A 20,619-nucleotide genomic window follows, 5' to 3' on the forward strand; every position below is an offset into this window, starting at 1 on the left:
AGGGTGGTACCTCACACCTGTAATCCCAGCATTTTGGGAGGCCGAGGCGGGCAGATCACCTAAGGTCAGGAGTTTGTGACCGGCCTGGCCAACATGGTGAAACCCTGTCTCTAGCAAAAATACAAAAATCAGCGGGGTGTGGTGGCATGCACCTGTAAGCCCAGCTAATTGGGAGATGGAGGCAGGAGAACTGCTTGAACCTGGGAGGTAGAGGTTGCAGTGAGTTGAGATCACACCACCACACTCCAGCCTGGGCGACAGAGCAAGACTCTGTCTCAAAAAGAAAGAATGGGAATTTACAAATACAAACCATCATGAAAAATCATCCTTTTATTACCTTGGAGATAAAGTATTCTGTGATGTATTGGTAGGAGAAGTAAGAGGACTGGACCAGTTAGCTGGTGATCGTGGTGTTGGTCTTGTCAAAGGACTCCCCATGGAACTCTGATGAAGGGAGTCAAAGAAATATTAACATATTACAGGTAAGTTCACTTAAAAAAACTCTTAAGGAAGCCACACAAACATTAGGTTGAACCATATTAAAGGGCCATATTTACAGGTCAATATTTTAAATATTCATGTACTTACGTCTGGTTTCCGGGGGGAAAATTTCTCCCTACTTAGTAATGTAACTCTTTAGTCTTTTTCTGTTCTCACCTGCTTCCTGCTCTCAAATATTATCAACATCATTTCCCTCAAGGATTGAATGTAATTTTAAATTAGCTTCCTGTTCTGAGCTAATTTCCTTCTTCTAACCATTACTAATGCTCAAATTTTATCCCTCCTTGACTTTGCTTTACACCAAGGGAGTTAAATCTGGTCATACTATTAATATGTCTATTCTTAAGATATGATGAAATAATCCCTACTCCTTTTAAAAAGATGACTGACTCTGGTTCACAAGAAATTGTTTTAGGATTACTTTTAACCCTCCTCAGACTTTACCTTAAGCCTGCCATCAGTGTGTCTCCTTTATTTGCCATTAAATGTCTTTCTTTTTAATGCTTCAGTTCAATTCTTTAGGCATATAATGTAAGTTATTTCATACCAGTAAAAAAAATATATATGTATACACAAACACATAAATATACATATTTCAATGTTTCATTTACTCAGAACTTACTTCTTCAAAACAAATTCCTGCACATCCAAGTATAAATGGACTGACAAGCCTGTGATCATTTAATGTGACCACACTTCTTAAAGCACTACCTCCTTTGAATCTTATTTGTTAACCCTGGAATAAGTCATCCTTGTTAGTCCTCAAATAAGAATCGATTCATCTAAAGAGCATGTCCTGATTCTAATGGCTTCCAGCTGGTGCTCTCATCTATGTTTTGCTCACGTTTTGCTTTTCTTGTTCATACCTGGCCACTGTTTACCACTATCCTAATGCACACAAATTATAATATAATATTAACAGGACAGGAATAGGGACTCTATTCTTTCCAAGACAATATTTAATTCTGCTCAGGAAATGCTGCCAAATAAAGATGCAAAAATTATATATTAAGGATCAAGTTCACTTCGTATAAAAGAAAGCAATTATTATTAAATCAACCATCACATTATATAATAGCCAAGAAAATAAGTAACAATTACCTGGGTTCCATTGCCAGTGTTTCGAAGGTGATTATGAAGAAGCTTGGTAGCACCATCCTGAAAAGTTTTTGGTAAAGCTCCTAATAACATTGTAAACTCTGGGGTATTGAGTTCAAATAATGAAATCAGCACTGACTGTGCTGCCTAAAAAACAAAGGCATACAGTAGATGAATATATTTTTGTTACTCAAACAAGACCGTTTTCTTCCCCTACATTTCTGTTCAATAGCACGAAGCTTGACCATCTTTCCCAGGGAAAAGGAAGATATTCTTATTTGCTTTCAAACTGTTTTGCTGGAAGGATAAAAAAAAAAAAATATTGACCTACCTTTTTTTTTTTTAAGGTAAGAAGGGAATATGAAAAGCATAACAAATATGACCTAACAGACAATGGAAAAGTTAACCATGACGGTTTCCAGGGTTACTCTGTTACATACTACTACAGTATTTTAGTTTTCCTAATAAACGATTACAAGGAGAAATAATATCTAATCTTCTCACAAGCAGTTAACTTAACAACTCTACAATTTGAAGCTAAAGTAAGTCCGTTCTGTGGAAATGGGAACAAAATAAAGCTTCAGATCAGTTAAGAAAAGTTATACAATTCTTCTCTGCTTCTGAAGTAATCAACTGCATTACTAAAAGACAAACTTTGAAATTCAAATTATATAGAGACTTAATTAGGGAGAGAGAAACTCAAATCATTTATGATCACATGACTTGTATCCAAATCTGCACACTTCATTTTGGACTTTTCTGAACCCACTCTATGAAAAATACACCTGAATATACAACACTAGGGGGAATGGTTAAATTATGTTACTTTGGAACAATGGAATACTATACAACACAATCTTGGAAGATGATATAGCTCTCAATGTAGAAATTGAGAAAGGTCTATTATACACTGCTGAAGAAAAACTATAAGACTGCTGTAACAGGCCAAGTGCAGTGGCTCACACTGCACTTTGGGAGGCAAAGGCAGGTGGATCACTTGAGGTCAGGAGTTCGAGACCAGTCTGGCTAACATGATGAATCCCCGTCTCTACTAAAAATACAAAAACTAGCCGGGTGTGGTGGTGTGTGCTTGTAATCCCAGCTACCTGGGAGGCTGAGGCCAGAGGATCTCTTGAACCTGGGAGGCAGAAGTTGCAGTGAGCAGAGATCATGCCACTGCACTCCAGCCTGGGAGACAAAGTGAGACTTAAAAGGAAAAAAAAAAAAAAAGAAAAAGAAAAAAAAAAGAGTGTTATGAGCACATTTTGTTAAAAACAAAGAAGTGTAAGTTGTGTGGGTATATACTCTGGGTATGTAACACGTTAATAGTGCTTAAATAAAGCTATTAATATTTGCAGTTTGAAAACAAAAGTTACGATCTCATACTTTTTTTTGGAACCACCACATTGAATGGACCATAAGTAAACTTGAGCAAATGAACTAGTAATTGTTAATATATACTTTATTCCATCTAGTTTACTTTGGTTTGGAGATTCAGTTTTATTTCCCCTGTAGGGACAGACATCCCAATTGCTCCCAAACCATTTACCAATGAGTATATCCTTTCCTCATGACTTGAAGTGACACCTGTATAATGAACTAATCTCCTATATAAACAAACCTAAGTATCTCTGGACCTTCCTTCATGTTCCATTGATCTATTTGTCTATTTCTGTACTAACACCACATGACTTAAAATACTATACCGTTAGTATATTTTGATCATATCCTTCCTTTCTTGTGGTTTTAAATTTCCTAATGTCATAGTTGTTTTACTAGATTTCATATTTCTTTTAAAATAATTTTTGAAGTCTATCAAAGTAATACATACATACAGATTTTAAAAAACCAGTTTTAGAAAAGGTTTTATAAATCTCAATTCCATCGTTCAGGTCTCCAGAGTTCCCTTTTGTAATGCTTGTTTTTACTGATAGGATTCATAGGCTTATAAAATTATTTCTTCATTTATCAGCTTGAGACATTTTCTAGTGATTTCTTACAATAGATGAGGACTTAGGTTCCTTTCAACATCAGCTCTACCTTTCTTCTTTCTTCTCCCTTATACTAGCCCATTTTTGTCATATCAGACAGCATAATCTTTAAAAACATAAATCATATTACTCTGTGACTTAAAAATGTGCCAATAATTTCTACAGTCACATCAGTATTCTTGTTCTTGGAATACTGCAAAATTTAAATTTTGATGAAATCCAACTTATCTGTTTTTCCATTTGTTGCCTAAGCTTCTGATACCATATCCAAGAATCCACTGCCAAATCGGAGTTCATGAAGATTTATTCCTGTTTTAAGTGTTTTATTTTCCTGTATCTATTGAGATGATTATGTGGTTTTTGTATTTTTACTATTGATATGGTCTACTACATTAATAGATTTTTGGATGTTAATCTAACCTTACATTCCTGGGATAAATCCCTCTTGGTCATTGATATGGTTTGGCTCTGTGTCCCCACCCAAATCTCATCTTGAATTATACTCCCATAATTCCCACATGTTGGAGGGACTGGTGGGAGATAATTGAATCACGGGGGTGGTTTCTGCCACACTGTTCTTGTGGTAGTGAATAAGTCTCATGAGATCTGATGATTTGATAAGGGGAAACCCATTTCACTTGGCTCATTCTCCCTCTCTGCCTGCTGACATCCATGTAAGACATTATTTGCTCTTCCTTGACTTCTGCCATGATTGTGAGGCTTCCCGAGCCACATGAAACTGTAAGTCCAATTAAACCTTTATTTTGTAAATTGCCCAGTCTCAAGTATGTCTTTATCAGCAGCATGAAAACGAACTAATACAGTCATGGTATATAATTCTTTTACATATGTTGCTAAATTTGGCTTGCCAGCATTTTGTTGAAGATTAAGGCATTCATATTCATAAAGAGATGCTGGTCTGTAGTGTTTTTTTTGATGTGCGATGTCTCTGTCTAGTTTTGGTATCAGAATAAAACTGGTCTCATAGAATAAACTGGGAAGTGTTCCTTCCTCTTCTGTTTGTTTGGAAGAATGTGTGAAGAATTGATATTAATTGTTTGGTGGAATTTACCACCAGTGACGCCATCTGAGCCTGGGCTTTTCTTTGTGCAGTTTTATTTTACGTATTTTTTTTTTTTTTTTTGAGATGGGGTGCTGCTCTGTCACTCGGGCTGGAGTGCAGTGGTGTAATCACAGTTCACTGCAGCATCGATCTCCCAGACTCAAATGATCCTCCTACCTCAGCCTCCTGAGTAGCTGGGACTACAGGTGTATGCCACCACACTCAATTAATTTTTGTATAGACAGGGTTTCACCATGTTACCCAGGCTGGTCTCTTCTGGGCTCAGGCAATCCACCTGCCTCAGCCTCCTAAAGTGCTGGGATTACAGGTGTGAGCCACCGTGCCTGGCTTGTGCATAGTTTTTGAATACTAGATCAATTTCCTGTTATACTTCTATTCATGCTATCTATTTCTTCTTGAGTCAGTTTTGGTAGTTTGTGTTTTTCTAGGAATTTGTCCATTTCATCTAAGTTTTTTAATAAGCTCAGTAGTTAAAATAATTTTTAAGTCTTTAAATCAAATACTTACAGATTTTTAAAAAAAGTTTTAGAAAATGTTTTATAATTTTTTATTTTTATTTTTTTGAGACAGAGTCTTCCTCTGTTGCCCAGGCTGGAGTGCAGTGGCGCAATCTCGGCTCACTACAACCTCTGCCTCCCAGGTTCAAGCCATTCTCCTGCCTCAGCCTCCTGAGTAGCTGGGACTGCAGGTGCGTGCCACCACACTCAGCTAATTTTTCATATTTTTAGTAGAGACAGGGTTTCACCATGTTAGCCAGGATGGTCTTGATCTCCTGACCTCATGATCCACCCGCCTGTTTCCCAAAGTGCTGGAATTACAGGCGTGAGCCACTGTGCCCAGCCATCATTTTATAAATCTTAATTCCCTTTTTCAGCTCTCCAGAGTTCCCTTTTGTAATGCTTGTTTTTACTGATAGGATTGACAGGCTTATACAATTATCTCTTCATTATCAGCTTGAGACATTTTCTAGTGATTTCCTGCCACAACAGGTAACGATTACGGTTTCATTTCTTTTTTTTTTTTTGAGTTGGGAGTCTCACTATCATCCAGGCTGGAGTAGAGCAGCACGATCACAGCTCACTGCACCCTTGAACTCCTTGGCTCTAGTGATCTTCCTGCTTCAGTCTCTTGAGTATCTGGGACTACAGGCATGCACCACCATACCCACCTAATTTTGAATTTTCTTTTTTTGCATAGATGAGGTCTTGTCATATTGCCCAGTCTGGTCTCAGACTCCCAGCCTCAAGTGATCCTCCCACCTTGGGATTACAGGTGTGAGCCACCACACCCAGGTGTTGGGATTACAGGTGTGTGCCACCACACCCAGCACATTTGTAATTCCAGTAATTTGAATGTTTTCTCTTTTTACCCTGATATGTTTAGCTAAAGGTTTGTCAATTTTGTTGATCTTTCCAAAGAACCAGCTTTTGGTTTCACTGGTTTTCCCAGTCTCTGTTTCATTAACTTTTGCTTTAATCTTGATTACATCCTTCCTTTTGCTGTCTTTAGGTTTAGTATGCTTTTCTTTTTCCAGTGTCTTATGGTGGTGAATTGGATTACTGATTTGAGAGCTTTCTTTTTATTGTAGGCATTAACAGCTATAAATTTCCCTAGAAGCATTGCTTGAGCTTTATCCCATACATTTTGGTATGCCATGTCTTCATTTTCATTCATCTCAATGTATTTCTTGGTGTATTTTCTTATTTCTCTTTTGATTTCCTCTTCGGCCCACTGACTATTTAAGAGTGAGCTGTTTGTGGGTTTTCTAAATACCTTTCTATTATTGACTCTAATTTCATTCTATTGTGGTCAGAGAACATACTGTGTATTCGTTCTATCATTTTAATCTATTGAGGTTTCATGGCCTAGTGTGCAGAATGTTCCTAGTGTAGTTGAGAAGAATATTCTGCTGTTGTTAGGTGCAGTGCTCATCACTGGAAATAAAGATCACAAAAAATGTATATTCTGTGTACTTTTTTTCTTTTTCTTTTTTTTAAGATAAGGTCTCACTCTGTCACCCAGGCTGGAGTGCAGTAGCACGATCTTGTCTCACTGCATCCTCGACCTCCTGGGCTCAAGCGATCCTTCCACCTTAGCCTCCCAGGTAGCTGGGGCTACAGGTGCATGCCACTGCACCCAATTTTTTTTATTTTTAGCAGAGACAGGGTTTCTCCACGTTGCTCAGGCTGGTCTCAAGCTCCTGAGCTCAGACAATCTGCCTGCCTCAGCCTACCATGTTGAGATTACAGGCGTGAGCCACTGCGTCCGGCCTATGTGTACTCCTTTTGCAGCAAATGTTGATGGAAATAGTTCACCAGAAAAGAAAGTAAATAGAAGTAAATATAAGATGCAAGAAACAGGCTGGGTGCAGTGGCTCACATCTGTAATCCCAGCATTTTGGGAGGCCGAGGTGGGCAGATCACTTGAGGACAGGAGTTTGAGACCAGCTTGGTCCAATATGGAGAAACCCCAAAAATATAAAAATTAGCTGGGTGTGGTGGTGGGTGCCTGTAATCCCAGCTACTCAGGAGGCTAAGGCATGAGAATCACTTGAATTGGAAGGTGGAGGTTGCAGTGAGCCAGTATCATGCCACTGTGCTCCAGCCTGGGTGAAAAAGCGAGACTGCCTCAAAAAAAAAAAAAAAAAAAAAAAAAAAGATAGAAGAAGTAAACACGGATGAAGATAAGTCTCAGGAAGATGCTCAAGAGAAATTCCAGACAGACGTGTGTGCAGCAGGCCTGGGGAGAAACATGTCAAAACTGGAGAAAACAACAGAATGTCTAAGAAGGAGCTCTGTAGAAAATAAAATAATAATCTATGCTTTTGAGCATATGAAAAATAATAGCCATACACATGTAGCAGAGATGTTGAAAATATTATGATACTTAAAAAAAAAAAAGTAGGCAAATGAAAAAGCAAGGCAAATTATCAACTCCAGGACAAATAACGTTTCTATAAGAAAGAAAGCAGTCGCAAATCACTTGGTATAAAAGTGAATACCTGCACAGTCAAATGTAAATCTTTTCTACTGATAACTAGTAATTGATTCATAAGTAGTTTATGAATACCTTAGAAAGGATACAGAAAGTATGAGAAAGCTAGGTCCTCACTTAACAAAATAGACGGATATACCTAATGTCTACATTCATCAATAGATTAAAAACAAGTCTAAAAATTGATAAATCAAACAACAGTGTAAGCTCTCATTTGAAATGTATAGGTAAATGCAAGGGGAATGATTTGAAATATTCTGAATGGTTATAAAATTAGAGGGAGGATTGTGGTAAAGGCAGCTACTTTTGATTCTAGGTTTGAAAATTATGCTCACATTAATTGGATAAAATTTGAAACAATTTTAAAGATTTTTTAAAAAGCTCTTCATAACTCACTGCTAATTGCTAAGGTCCTGAAAATATTAGCTTCCTTCACTGGCAATCCATAATAACTGACTTGCTTTCCCAATTTATCTTCTAAACCTCATATTAAAATATACCTTCCGAACATCAGAACTTTTGGGTTCTGTTGTCCAAGTGATGACCCGAGACACTGCTAGGCGAGTTTCACTGGAATTTATAAAATCTCCTGGATCCATCTGTTTGGCCAGAGTTTCTATGTATTTAAGGATAGCAACCTTCACCTGCAGAGGAAAGCACAAAGAGAAAGGACAGAAAGATGGTTATTGTGAGACACTAGAGAACATTTCAAAAATAATCAGGTGATGATGATGATTTTTTTTTTATATACAGATAGGGTCTTACTATGTTGGCAAGGTTGGTCTTGCGCTCCTGGCCTCAAGCAATCCTCCCACCTTGGCCTCCCAAAGGGCTGGGATTACAGGCATGAGCCATCATGCCCAGCCAGGTGATTAATACTACAATCACCTACCTACCTGAGGTACAAGTATATGACAGTGTTGATGATTTTTGTTTTTCACACACAATCAGAACTTCGAGGTCCCAGGTGTTTCATTCCCCAAGTTTGAACAACTGCTGAAGACTATCTTGACAAGATTATAAACATTTCCTTAAATCAGCCCTCAGAGCTTATGGCTGACTCTTGGCTAGCCTCACAGGGAGCTAGTCTTTATTAACTCTGTAATTTTGTTTTTGGGAAAATGAACCAAAGTGCTTTGGAAATAAGGTATGGCAAATCAAGGTAGCAATCAAGGTGGGCAATGTAGTTTTTTTTTTTTTTTTGGTCAAACACAGACTCACACAATGAGATGAGGTTCCTTAATGAGTCCACCAGTTGTTAGAAATGCCTTCCAAAAGAACTGTCACAAAAATGAGTTATACAAGTACCACTGAAGAAAAGACAACACTTACGTGGATAAAAATGTTATGTGTGGGTTTATAATTTTTTTTTTTTTTTTTTTTTAGACAGAATCTCACCCTGTCGCCCAGGCTGGAGTGTAATGGTGCGATCTCGGCTCACTGAAACCTCCGTCTCCTGGGTTCAAACGGCTCTCCTGCCTCAGCCTCCCAAGTAGCCGGAATTACAGGCGCCCGCCACTAAACCCAGCTAATTTTTGTGTTTTTAGTAGAGACGAGGTTTCACCATGTTGGCCATGCTGGTGTCGAACTCCTGACCTCATGATCCGCCTGCCTCAGTCTCCCGAAGTGCTGGGATTACAGGCGTGAGCCACCGTGCCCGGCCTATTCTCCCAGTAATTCTTGATGTGTAGGTGCATGGAAGGCAGATGTTTGAAATATGTATATTTGTGGAATGGTTATAATCGAGCTAATTAACATATGCCTCATATACTTATTTTTTTGTGGTGAGAACACTTAAAATCTATTCTCTTGGCAATTCTCTTTTTATAAATTCAATTTTAAAGTTTTATATATTTAATGTGTACAAGTTTTGATACACATATACATAGTGAAACGTTTCTCATAGTCAAGCAAATCAATGAATCCATCGTTTCAGTTACCCCTTTTCTGTGTGTAGCAAGAGCACCTAAAATCTACTCTTTTAGCAAAAATCCCAAATATAACACAATATTATGAACTATGGTCTTCATGTTGTCTGTTAGATCTCTAGACTTATTCATCCTATAGATCTGCAACTTTGAATACTTTGACCTACATCTCCCCATTCCACTTCCCCTCATTAGCAATTTTCAAGTATACAATACATTGTTATTAACTATAGTCACCATGTTGTACCTGTGCACTTAAGAAACAGCATATGACATAGTACACAGTCCTTGGATACAGCAAGGATGCTAAACACATATTCAATGGAATTTGCTGACTTAGAATAAGGAAGGTTTAAATGTATGATTGAAACTTGAGAAAAAATTGTCAAATTTTAAGGTAATATGTTTTTCTATGTTTTTTCTTCCCTTACTATCGATTTTAATGTCATTTTTGTCACTCAGGTGAAATAAGGTCTCTGGGAAGTGCCATACTGAATAAATTCACAGGAAGTAAAATATTAAAATAAGGTTCTGACACTTGTACATTTTTCCCTTCCTACTTCCAGTTAAAAAAAAGAAGAGATAAAATTACATTTTTCTTTCATAATGAATTTTAAGAAGTATTTATAACTTTACACAGTCAACAAAAGCAAAAATAGACAAATGAGAGTACATCAAACTAAAAAGCCTCTGCATAGCAAAGGAAACAATCAACAGAGTGAAGAGACAACTACAAAATGGGAGAAAATATTGTACTGTAAACCATACATCTGATAAGTGGTTAACATTCAAAATATGTAAGAAACTCACATGACTCAATAGCAAGAAAACAAATAAACTATTTAGAAAATGGGCAAAGGATCTGAATAGACATTTGTCAAAGAAAGACATACAAATGGCCAACAGGTATATGGAAGAATGATCAATATCAGTATTCATCAGGGAAAGGCAAACTAAAACCACATTTGAGATATTCACCTCACACCTGTTAGAATGACTGTTATCAAAAAGATGAAAGATACGTGTTGGTGATGATGTGGAGAAAACGAAACTCTTCCACAATGCTGGTGGAAATGTAAATTAGTACTGCCATTATGAAAAATAATATGGAGGTTCCTCAAAAAATTAAAAATAGAACTGCCATATGATCCAGCATTCCACTAGTGGGTATATACCCAAAGGATATGAAATCAGAACGTGGAAGTGACATCTGCACTCCCATGTTCACTGCAGCATTACTCATAATACCAAGATATGGAATCGGCCAGGCGCAGTGGCTCACGCCTGTAATCCCAGCACTTTGAAAGGCTGAGGTGGGCGGATCACCTGATGTCAGGAAGTCAAGGCCAGTCGGGGCCAACGTAGTTAAATCCCATCTATACTAAAAATACAAAAATTAGCCGGGCGTGGTGGTGGGCGCCTGTAATCCCAGCTACTCGGGAGGCTGAAGCAGGAGAATCGCTTGAACATGGGAGGTGGAGTTCCAGTGAACCGAGGTCACACCACTGCGCTCCAGCCTGGGCAACAGGAGCGAAACTGTCTCAAAAAAAAAAAAAAAAAAAAATGTAATCAACCTAAGTGTCTATCAATGGTTGTAAAGATAAAGAAAATGTGGTATATATACACAATGGAATACTATTCAGCCTTACAAAGAAGGAAATCCTGTCATTTGTGATAACGAAGATGAACCTGGAGGACAATACCTTAAGTGAAATAAGCCAGACATAGAAAGACAAATACTGTATGATCTTATTTACATGCAGCACGTAAAAAGTCAAATTTATAGAAACAGAGAGTAAAATGGAGGTTACCAGAGGGTAGTGGACTGGAGAGATGTTGGTCAAAGGGCACATTTCAGTTACACAGGAGGAATAAGTTTAAGAGATTTGATTTCTCCATCAGCCAGGAAGATGTTGGTGTAGAGGCTGACATAGCTATCAAGGACAGTAACTACCATGACTCCCGGTGCTATGATAAAACCTCAGATGCACGGCCTTCTGGCCAAGTGTCTGCAATTTCATATTGTAGGAGCATTCATTGTATCCCTGGGGGTAGCAGCTTTTTATAAGTTTGCTGTATCTAAACCAGGAAAGAAGGCACATGAAGATTTCTACAGAAATTATGATTCCATGAAAGATTTTGAGGAGATGAGAAAGGCTGGTATATTTCAGAGTGCAAAGGGATTATGGAATATAAAGAATTTCTTCAGGTTGAATGACCTAGAAGTTTGTAACTGACTTGTGTTTCTGAACTATGAATTATGAATATGTGGGGTAAGAAATAGTTTCTCTTGATAAATAAACAATTAAAACAACAAAAAGAGACCTGTACATCATGGTGACTACAGTTAAGAACAATATATTGCATATTTGAAAATTGATAAAAGAGTGAATTTTATGTATTCTTACCTAAAAAAAAGATACACCTATGAGGTAATACAAATGTTAAATAACTTGATTTAGCCATTCCACAATGCATACATATATCAAAACATTATATGCCATAAATATATAGAATTTTTACTTGTCAATTAAAAGACATATTTATAACTTTAAATAAATTTATTGCAAAAAAACAAAAGTTGACCTATTAGCCATCAGAAATGTGCAGTAGACAGGAAAAGAGACTTCTGGTTAGTTTTAACATACTGGGCACAATTAAATTATGACAGCACATAATATTCTGATTTTTTTTTTTTTTTGAGATAAGGTCTCATTCTGTCACCCAGGGTAGAGTGCAGTGGTGTCATCTCAGCTCACTGGTAGCCTTGACATCCCAACTCAAGTGATCCTCCCACCTCAGCTTCCCGAGTAGATAAGATTACAGGTGTGCACCACCACGTCCAGCTAATTAAAAAAATTTTTTTGTAGAGATGGGGTTTTGCCATGTTGCCCAAGCTAGTCTTGAACTGCTGGGCTCTGGTGATCTGCCCACCTTGGTCTCCCAAAGTGTTGGGATTACAGGCATACGCCACCATTCCCTGGCCAATATTCTGAATTCCTAAAGCAATGTCATCCTCTCTCAGTGTGAATAGCTGGAAGGTGACTACGTTAAATCAAAAAATGAACATCAATGTATTTTGTTTATAATTTGCCACCATCAATAACTGAATATATTTATTTACACTATGTGAGATTCAACTAGTGCAGTGCCTTAGCAATTTATCGTCATGCAAAATTTTACAAGGGTTTCACAGAATGTATGTGTTTACTATACTAATAGGCAACATAACCACAATACATATATAATCATTTGAACATGTATATTTATTAGGATATTTTACAAGGTTATACCTAGTTTATAATTTTAATACAGCAAACATGCATTCTTTTTCAGAGAAGGAAAAACAATCTAGCTGCTAAAGGATGTGAAATTCTTTAATTGTTTGTGAAACCCAGAAAAAGAGGTCAGCAAAGATTATATTTATCTTTAAAGTATTACTAATTCAAATAAAATCACTTTGTATTGCCATTTCCCCCATTGCTTCCTCTTGACATGTAATCACATGACACTCTGAAAGAGATGTAAAATTTTATATAAACATCCATCATTTATCTGAAAGATCAATAAAAAATTTTTCTAGATCTGATACTCAAGTTACATGTGGTTTTCTATAATCTGTTAAATTTTTTATACTTAATCCTGTCACCCACTTGAAAGCTGGATTTATTTTTGGCATAAAGTATGGCTCCAATATAACTTTTCCCTGCTATTCTAAACACTGGTGTAAGAGTTGAAAAGTGATTTTCTTTCTTTTTTTTTGAGACGGAGTCTCACTCTGTCATCCAGGCTAGAGGGCAGTGGCGCAGACTCGGCTCACTGCATCCTCCGCCTCCTGGGTTCAAGCGATTCTTCTGCCTCAGCCTCCCGAGTAGTTGGGATTACAGATGCCTGCCACCACGCCTAGCTAACTTTTTGTATTTTTAGTAGAGACATGGTTTCACCATGCTGGCCAGCCTGGTCACAAACTACTGACCTCAGATGATCCACCTACCCTGGCCTCCCAAAGTGCTGGGATCACAGGCGTGAGCCACCGTGCCCATCCAAAAAGTGATTTTCCCTCATGGATTTGCTAATACATCTATTATCTATATTAAATACATATTTATAAATAATTTAGGCTTTTAGAGAAACAATCTGTGATTCCAGTTTCCAGCATAATGTTTTCCAATAGGAAAGTTAATTTTAATTTGTGCATATCTCATTTCAATCTTCGCTTTGTCTTTCTCTTCAAGTCTCCTGCAACTTATTCTCTCTGAACTCAACTATCAACCCCTTATTTTTATTTATTTATTTTTTTGAGACCAAGTCTCACTCTGTCTCCCAAGCTGGAGTGCAGTGGCATGATTTTGGCTCACTGCAACCTCCGCCTCTCCGGTTCAAGTGATTCTCCTGCCTCAGCCTCCCGAGTAGCTGGGACTACAGGTGCCCAACATCACCCCTGGCTAATTTTTGTATTTTCAGTAGAGACAGGGTTTCTCCATGTTGGCCAGGCTGGTCTCAAACTCCTGACCTCAAGTGATCCGCCTGCCTCAGCCTCCCAAAGTGCTGGGATTACAGGTGTGAGCCACTGTGCCCAACCTCACCCTTACTTCTTAAGCTGGTTTAGACCTTCATTTGCACTGGTTCATGAAACATCTCTATATACATTTTCTACTTTTTTCTTTCTTTCCTTTCTCTTTCAATGGACAGGGTCTCACTCTGTCTCTTAAAAAAAGAGGCTCCCAGGCTGGAGTGCAGTGGTGTGATTAGAGCTCACTGTAACCTCACTCCTGGGTTCATGCGATCCTCTTGCCTCACCTCCTGAGTAGCTAGGACTATAGGCATGAACTACCACACCTAGTTAACTCCACATACATTTCAGTAGCACTTGAACACCACTACAGGTACCTATATCATAACTTTTATTATTGTTTAGAGTTTATTATATATTATAGTTAATAATGATAAAATTACAAGCTTTATATTCCCAGGAACACCTAGCACACTGCCTTGGTCATAAAATGAGTTAAAAAATATCTATTAATAATATCAAGTAAATTATTCTTCTGCAGGTCACTTTTCAAAATCAAACAGATGAAATCTCTTTCCAAGCAGCTCTAAGAAAACAACATTATATTGAGTGTAAGTTGTGAAAGGAAAATAAAACGGCCTATGCCAAAAGGAAAGTTAAGCTTGGGAACTCAGTCATTCAGAAAACTGACTCCCATTTGTTCATAAACAGACAGCTGCAAGATAGAAGGCTACATAGTTCTTCAGGTGGTCTCCCTCATGCTGACAATGTAAATTAACAGTTTATCTTCACAGGTAGAGGACAACGATGAGACTAGAAATCATCCCCCACTCACCCAGAGACAAATACATTTACTTCTTCCTCTACTCTATGTTTACCTTCTCTTAGGTAAGATGCAGATTTACTGAGCACGAGATGAATGCCTGACTGTTCCTCTTTCCCCTCAAGCTGGCTCTTTCTCTTTTAAATATTAAAGTCCTCAAAACCCTCTCTGGAAGAATGAACAGGCTTTCTTCTTGTGTCTCTTTCTCCTGGATGCATCCTCAATCTTGGCAAACTAAACCTCTAAATTGATTGAGACTTGTCTCAGACACTTTTCGGTTTACAAAGTCAGCCCTGATAAGAAACATAATTGTGATTCTGAGGCACAACTGCATTCAGAAACTTAAGGGAAAAATCAATCCTGGGCAGTAACGCTTGTAGAAATATATTTCGTGCAGGATAGAGCAGAAAAATATAGGACTCGTATAAGCACATATGCTTGTTATTTCCCTGACTTTAATCTCATTTAATAAAACTCACTAAAAAAAAAAAAAAACCTTTAGCAAAGAATTCAGGAGCTATTCTTTTACATTTTTTTCTTTTATGTAAAATTTAATAATCATTTTAAATCACAAATTGGAATCCATTTAGTTTTTATATTAACTGAAAAATGTGTGTATATAACAAACGAGAAAGTTAATTATAACTCCAAATGTTATGCATACATCAGAAAAAAAAAGAAAGTTACTATTTCAGTTAAGGATAATTGAAGAAAGGGACTGAGATTAAATTTAAAAAATTTTGCTTAGTTAATACATAGGCAAAACTGACATTTTGCCTAAAATACCCATTAAAATGCCTGACACTTAAAAAAAAAAAAGTAATGGGAAATCACAAACATAAAATTAGATAAGACTTTATAGAGTGAGTTTGCATTACCAGCTTAGGGTTAGATGGCAATAATGTGATGCCTTCCAAATGTGTATCACCATTAAGTTTCTCCAAAAGACTTAGAGTCTGGCATTGCATTTAAATAACATTTGAAATCAAATATGTGCATGCGTAAAAGGCTTACAAAGGTTAGTAGTTGAATACAGATGCAAACACTGCAGAGAGTTAAGAAAAGAAATAATGCAGATGAAAACAAAAACAATAAAACCTTGGAGCTCCAAAAAGAGTGAAGCTGGTCCCGAAGTGCTGGCTTGACTGTCTGAAAGTTTATAAAAACAAAACCCACTGATTGAACAGCTTCTCATGTGACAGAAATACAAATATCAACATAACTTTATTAATAAATACTTCAATTCTTTATAATGTCTTCAAAAGATCTCAAATTTTTACCTTTAAGCTTGGTGTTTGGGTCTGATCAACTGTAAATCTCATTAGAATATTGAACTGAAGATCATTTGGAAAAGACTCTCTGAAACAAGAACAAAGCGAAACGAAACAAAAATTTAGTTAGCAAGTACGCATGTAACAGCAAAAGACTATGCTTAATACCAAAACATAATGTCATCCAAAAAACATCCATGAAGTAGTATCTGCATGTGGCATTAACTACCTGGTATAGTATACAATAAATGCATCCTCAGAAGAATATGAACATCTGAATTTGTACTCAGTACAGGGTTAAAAAGTAACTCTACAGGCCGGGCGCGGTGGCTCACGCTTGTATTCCCAGTACTTTGAGAGGCTGAGGCGGGCGGATCACCCGAGGTCAGGAGTTCGAGACCAGCCTGACCAACATGGAGAAACCCCGTCTCTATTAAAAATACAAAATTAGCCAGGCATGGTGGCGCATGTCTGTAATCTCAGCTACTCAGGAGGCTGAGGCAGGAGAATCGCTTGAACCCAGGAGGCAGAGGTTGCAGTGAGCCGAGATTGCGCCATTGCACTCCAGCATGGGCAACAAGAGTGAAACTCCGTCTCAAAGAAAAAAAAAGCAACACTATAGGAAATAATAGTCTATCTTGCCTCAACTATAGATTTAATCAGAAAAATGTATTCAGTAAAAAGTTTAACATTCTTAGAAATGTTTCTCTATACCTAAAATCTGAATTCTGACTCACCTCAACCTAGTAAACAGATATTTGAAATAAGTGACTTCAACAATCTACACAAGAAAGTAGAAATATATCATTGGTTCAAAACCTTCTGAAAAGAGATTTAGAATATTTAAATGCATAATAAAACGTTGTTTAAATACACAGAAAATACTTTTTATAGTAGACTAAATAAAATCTTCAATCTTCAACCTTACTTCGCTGATACCTCTTTTTTTTTTTTTCTTTTTCTTGAGACAGAGTCTCGCTCTGTTGCCCACGCTGGAGTGCAGTGGTGCAATCTCGGCTCACTGCAACCTCCACCTCCCAGGTTCAAGCGATTCTCCTTCCTCAGCCTCTGGAGTAGCTGAGATTACAGGTGCCTGCCACCATGCCTGGCTAATTTTTGTATTTTTAGTAGAGATATGGTTTCACCATGTTGACCAGGCTGGTCTCGAACTCCTGACCTCAAGTGATCTGCCTGCCTCAGCCTCCCAAAGTACTAGGATTACAGGTGTGAGCCACCATGCCCAGCTGCTGATACATCAATTAAGATAAAATACCACCTTGAACTACTCAACCAATATTAAAACAATTTTTATAAAAAAAAATGCAGGGCTTGACCTAAGGAAAAATGTTGCATTAAATATACAATATGAATGGGCATAATTAACAATCTTCAAACGGAATCCATGCAGTCAAAATTGTTCAAAGGGACCCAGAAATCTGAACTATTAACACAGGGGTTAGATATTCCTAGTTATTATCAGGTTAACTTGAAATATATGAAAAAAATATTACCTTGTAACATCAAGGGCTTTCTGAACTTTTGCCTGAACAGATCCAAGCAAATCAGCACCCATTTTTTTTAGTAGTTGTGTCAGCAGTACAAACAACCAATCTTGAAGATCATCTTTGTGGACTTGTATGAAATCCACTAGAGTCTCCAAAAACATGCTGAATACCTACAGTTGATAAAGGGGAGAGGTAGGGAGAAAAAAAGAGGAAATATTGACCTCTATGTTCAATTCAAAGCGAATACAGAAAGGAACACAGGAATCAGAGGCACAGCGATTGGCAGCCAAGCGGAAAAACAATCTCTCTTGCTTTTCATTGGACTCTGTGATACAAGAGTACATTTGAACTGTTATCCAACTTCTGCAGAAGTTCGACAATTAGCTACTCCATGCAGCATCACTTGGTAAAGAAAGTTTGGCCATAATGGCTGGCACACCTAATGTTATCAATGATGCCACAGCTTAAACTGGGTAAAGTGAAATCTGTTTTGTATAAAATGTAGGGGAAAAAAACTATAGTTTCAGTAACTCTCAGCTTTTCTGAAGAGTGGCACTGAGTAAATGAGAAGATGACTACAATGACCTTAAAGTATAAAATTTATCTGGCATAACAGACTAATTAGAGAATCCTCAGATTTCTCAAAATGACAATTGTCACAAATAATTTGGTATGGGATGTATTATTTATTAAAACTGCCTCAATGGTAATTTTAAATGATTTAACTGTAACTGCATCTAAAATAAATCCAAGATGAATGTCTACATTTAAATTTCAGTGATTTTTAAAAAGTCCTAGATGGCATACTATTAGTCTCCATACCCATTTATGGGTTTTTTACTTACTTCCAATATTAATCTATTTGTTTTAACATTTTTATAAGGTAGAAAAAAATTATTATAGTGAAGGGAAGCTAATGTTTATAAGTGATGTAGCTCATTAAAATACTTATGAAAAGTGACCTTTATCAAGGCTGTATCTCTTTATAAGATAGTCAACACCATAATGGAAAATTAGTTTCTAGATAAAGAAGAAAAAACTGTCAGCCATAATGTATTACTGGACAAATCATAATAAACATTTTGATCACAGATTAAAAACTATGGGTTAAAAAAACTTAAAATTATTAACTTTTCAAGTTAATCTCAAAAAGTAAATATGGTAATTTGAGAACTAAGAGTTTTGCTCTCAATGCATATTTTATTTCTTGAATTCCCTTTATACAGTTATAGATGAACTCTTTTTTTCTTTAGAAATGAAGGATTTTCTTTATCAGAATTATAATTAAGCTTCAACATTTAAACTGAGTTAAAAATAAAAATATACTTTAGCTATTTGCTTAAGACGCTGTATACCTGTAACAGCAGAAACTATAATTAAATTTTTGAGTATTCTCTGGTCCCCAGACAGTGTGTGCTTCAACACTGTTCCTACTCACAGTGTGGATTCCTTTAACTCTCGTTCCACCACTACCCCCATAATCCCTCAAGAACTTGGATTCTCTTAGATTCCAAACTTGGCCAACTGCTTCATTAAACTGTCTCTGGCCTTCTCCTGAGGGCCAGGAATATTGTCAAGGAGCTTCACTAGACATAGTCTATGACAAATGCATGTAACTAATCTGGTACTCATTCTTACTGTTACCTAGCAAATCTGTTCAGTCATGTGCTGGCATCAGTTTGCACCTGTCTAGAGAGTCAATTGTTAAATATTCAGGAATTTTGTGAAGTGGTTGGTAGCTTGAAATCTACCACGGGATAGGAGTATTTACATCTCAGAAATGGGCAAACACTACATATCAGAGCTTGCTGCCTCTCCCCCAAAGCTCATTTACTAGGACACCATTATCCTATTCTTTGGTTCACTTTCACCCTTGTTTCAACACTTGTCTATGCTCCTGAAGATTACAACCTCTAGCTTTCCTATATGAAAATCCATTCTGAAAATCACAGACATTAGAATGCCTAGGTCAACCTCCTATTTTATGGATGAGGAAACAGGGAAGCAGAGAATTACATGACCTGCCCAATGTTTCACAGATGGTTAATAGCTAGGCCAGGACTTAAAGCTAGGTCACTTGGTTTTCAGTTGTGCTCTATCCACTCTATTACCAGATGACCTAACTTATCTTCATTATTGTCATTCAACATGAAATTCTCCATTGACTCTTCCCTCAATTTGATTTCCTCTATACCTATCCTTCTAATTTATCCAAGAAAGAAGTGATTTTCTTCATTTTATGGCTAATCTTTCTACTTTATATTCCTGCTCTCTAAAACATGGTCTCCTCTACTATCTTTACTCTTTTTATTCTCTACCGAAATCCTTTGCTTACAGATGCAGAAGTCATCTCAAGAAATTATCTCTCTGCTTCCATCCTATTGCTCCCACCAATTACTTTCTAATCATGATGTATAATAGCTTCTTCATTAAGTTTAGTATGTTTGGCGGTTCTGTAACCTGACACTGCTTTCCTCTTACTTCCCTTCTTTCTGGTTGCCAGGAATTCTCCTTTTGCATGTCTTCATCCTGATTCTCTTTTCATCATAAGTGTGACCTACTTGACACAGTCTCTCTGATCTATCCCATGAGGCCTTTTTCCTGGCCTTCTCCAAATCTGTTTACCACACCATCACTAAAGGCACCAAGCATTTCTGACCTCAGGTCTGGATTTCTGTAGTAGCCTGACTTTAGTTTTATATTTCCTGTATACCAGGGTTCAGTAAACCATTTTTGTAACAGGCCAGATAGTAAATATCCTAGGGCTTTGCAAGCCATATGGTCTCTATCACAACTATTCAACTTCGCCATTTAGCACAGCCACTGACACCACATAAACAAATAAGCATGGCCGTGTGTCAATATAACTTTATTCACAAAAACAGGCAGCAGGGAAGATGTGGCCTGCAGG

The 20,619-nt window shown here is 37.2% G+C and overlaps 1 protein-coding gene across 50 annotated transcripts in view; it reads right to left on the reverse strand.

Moving 5' to 3' along the window:
* Nucleotides 1-20,619, reverse strand: part of CLASP2 (cytoplasmic linker associated protein 2) — a 221,376-nt gene that overhangs the window by 46,688 nt on the left and 154,069 nt on the right. For 36 of the 50 annotated variants that reach the window (XM_024355363.3, XM_054681615.2, XM_054681611.2 and 33 more), the window contains 5 exons: nt 17,715-17,878; nt 16,213-16,291; nt 8,169-8,312; nt 1,603-1,746; nt 338-444 (listed from right to left, as the gene is read on the reverse strand). In XM_024355363.3, coding sequence (XP_024211131.1) covers nt 338-444; nt 1,603-1,746; nt 8,169-8,312; nt 16,213-16,291; nt 17,715-17,878 — 638 coding nt within the window. Of the gene's footprint in view, nt 1-337; nt 445-1,602; nt 1,747-8,168; nt 8,313-16,030; nt 16,082-16,212; nt 16,292-17,714; nt 17,879-20,619 lie in introns of all 50 variants that reach the window. The other 14 variants (XM_054681601.2, XM_054681602.2, XM_054681612.2 and 11 more) reach the window with 1 other exon arrangement.

This window comes from Pan troglodytes, chromosome 2, assembly GCF_028858775.2.
Source record: "Pan troglodytes isolate AG18354 chromosome 2, NHGRI_mPanTro3-v2.0_pri, whole genome shotgun sequence".
Taxonomy (NCBI): Eukaryota; Metazoa; Chordata; class Mammalia; order Primates; family Hominidae; genus Pan; species Pan troglodytes.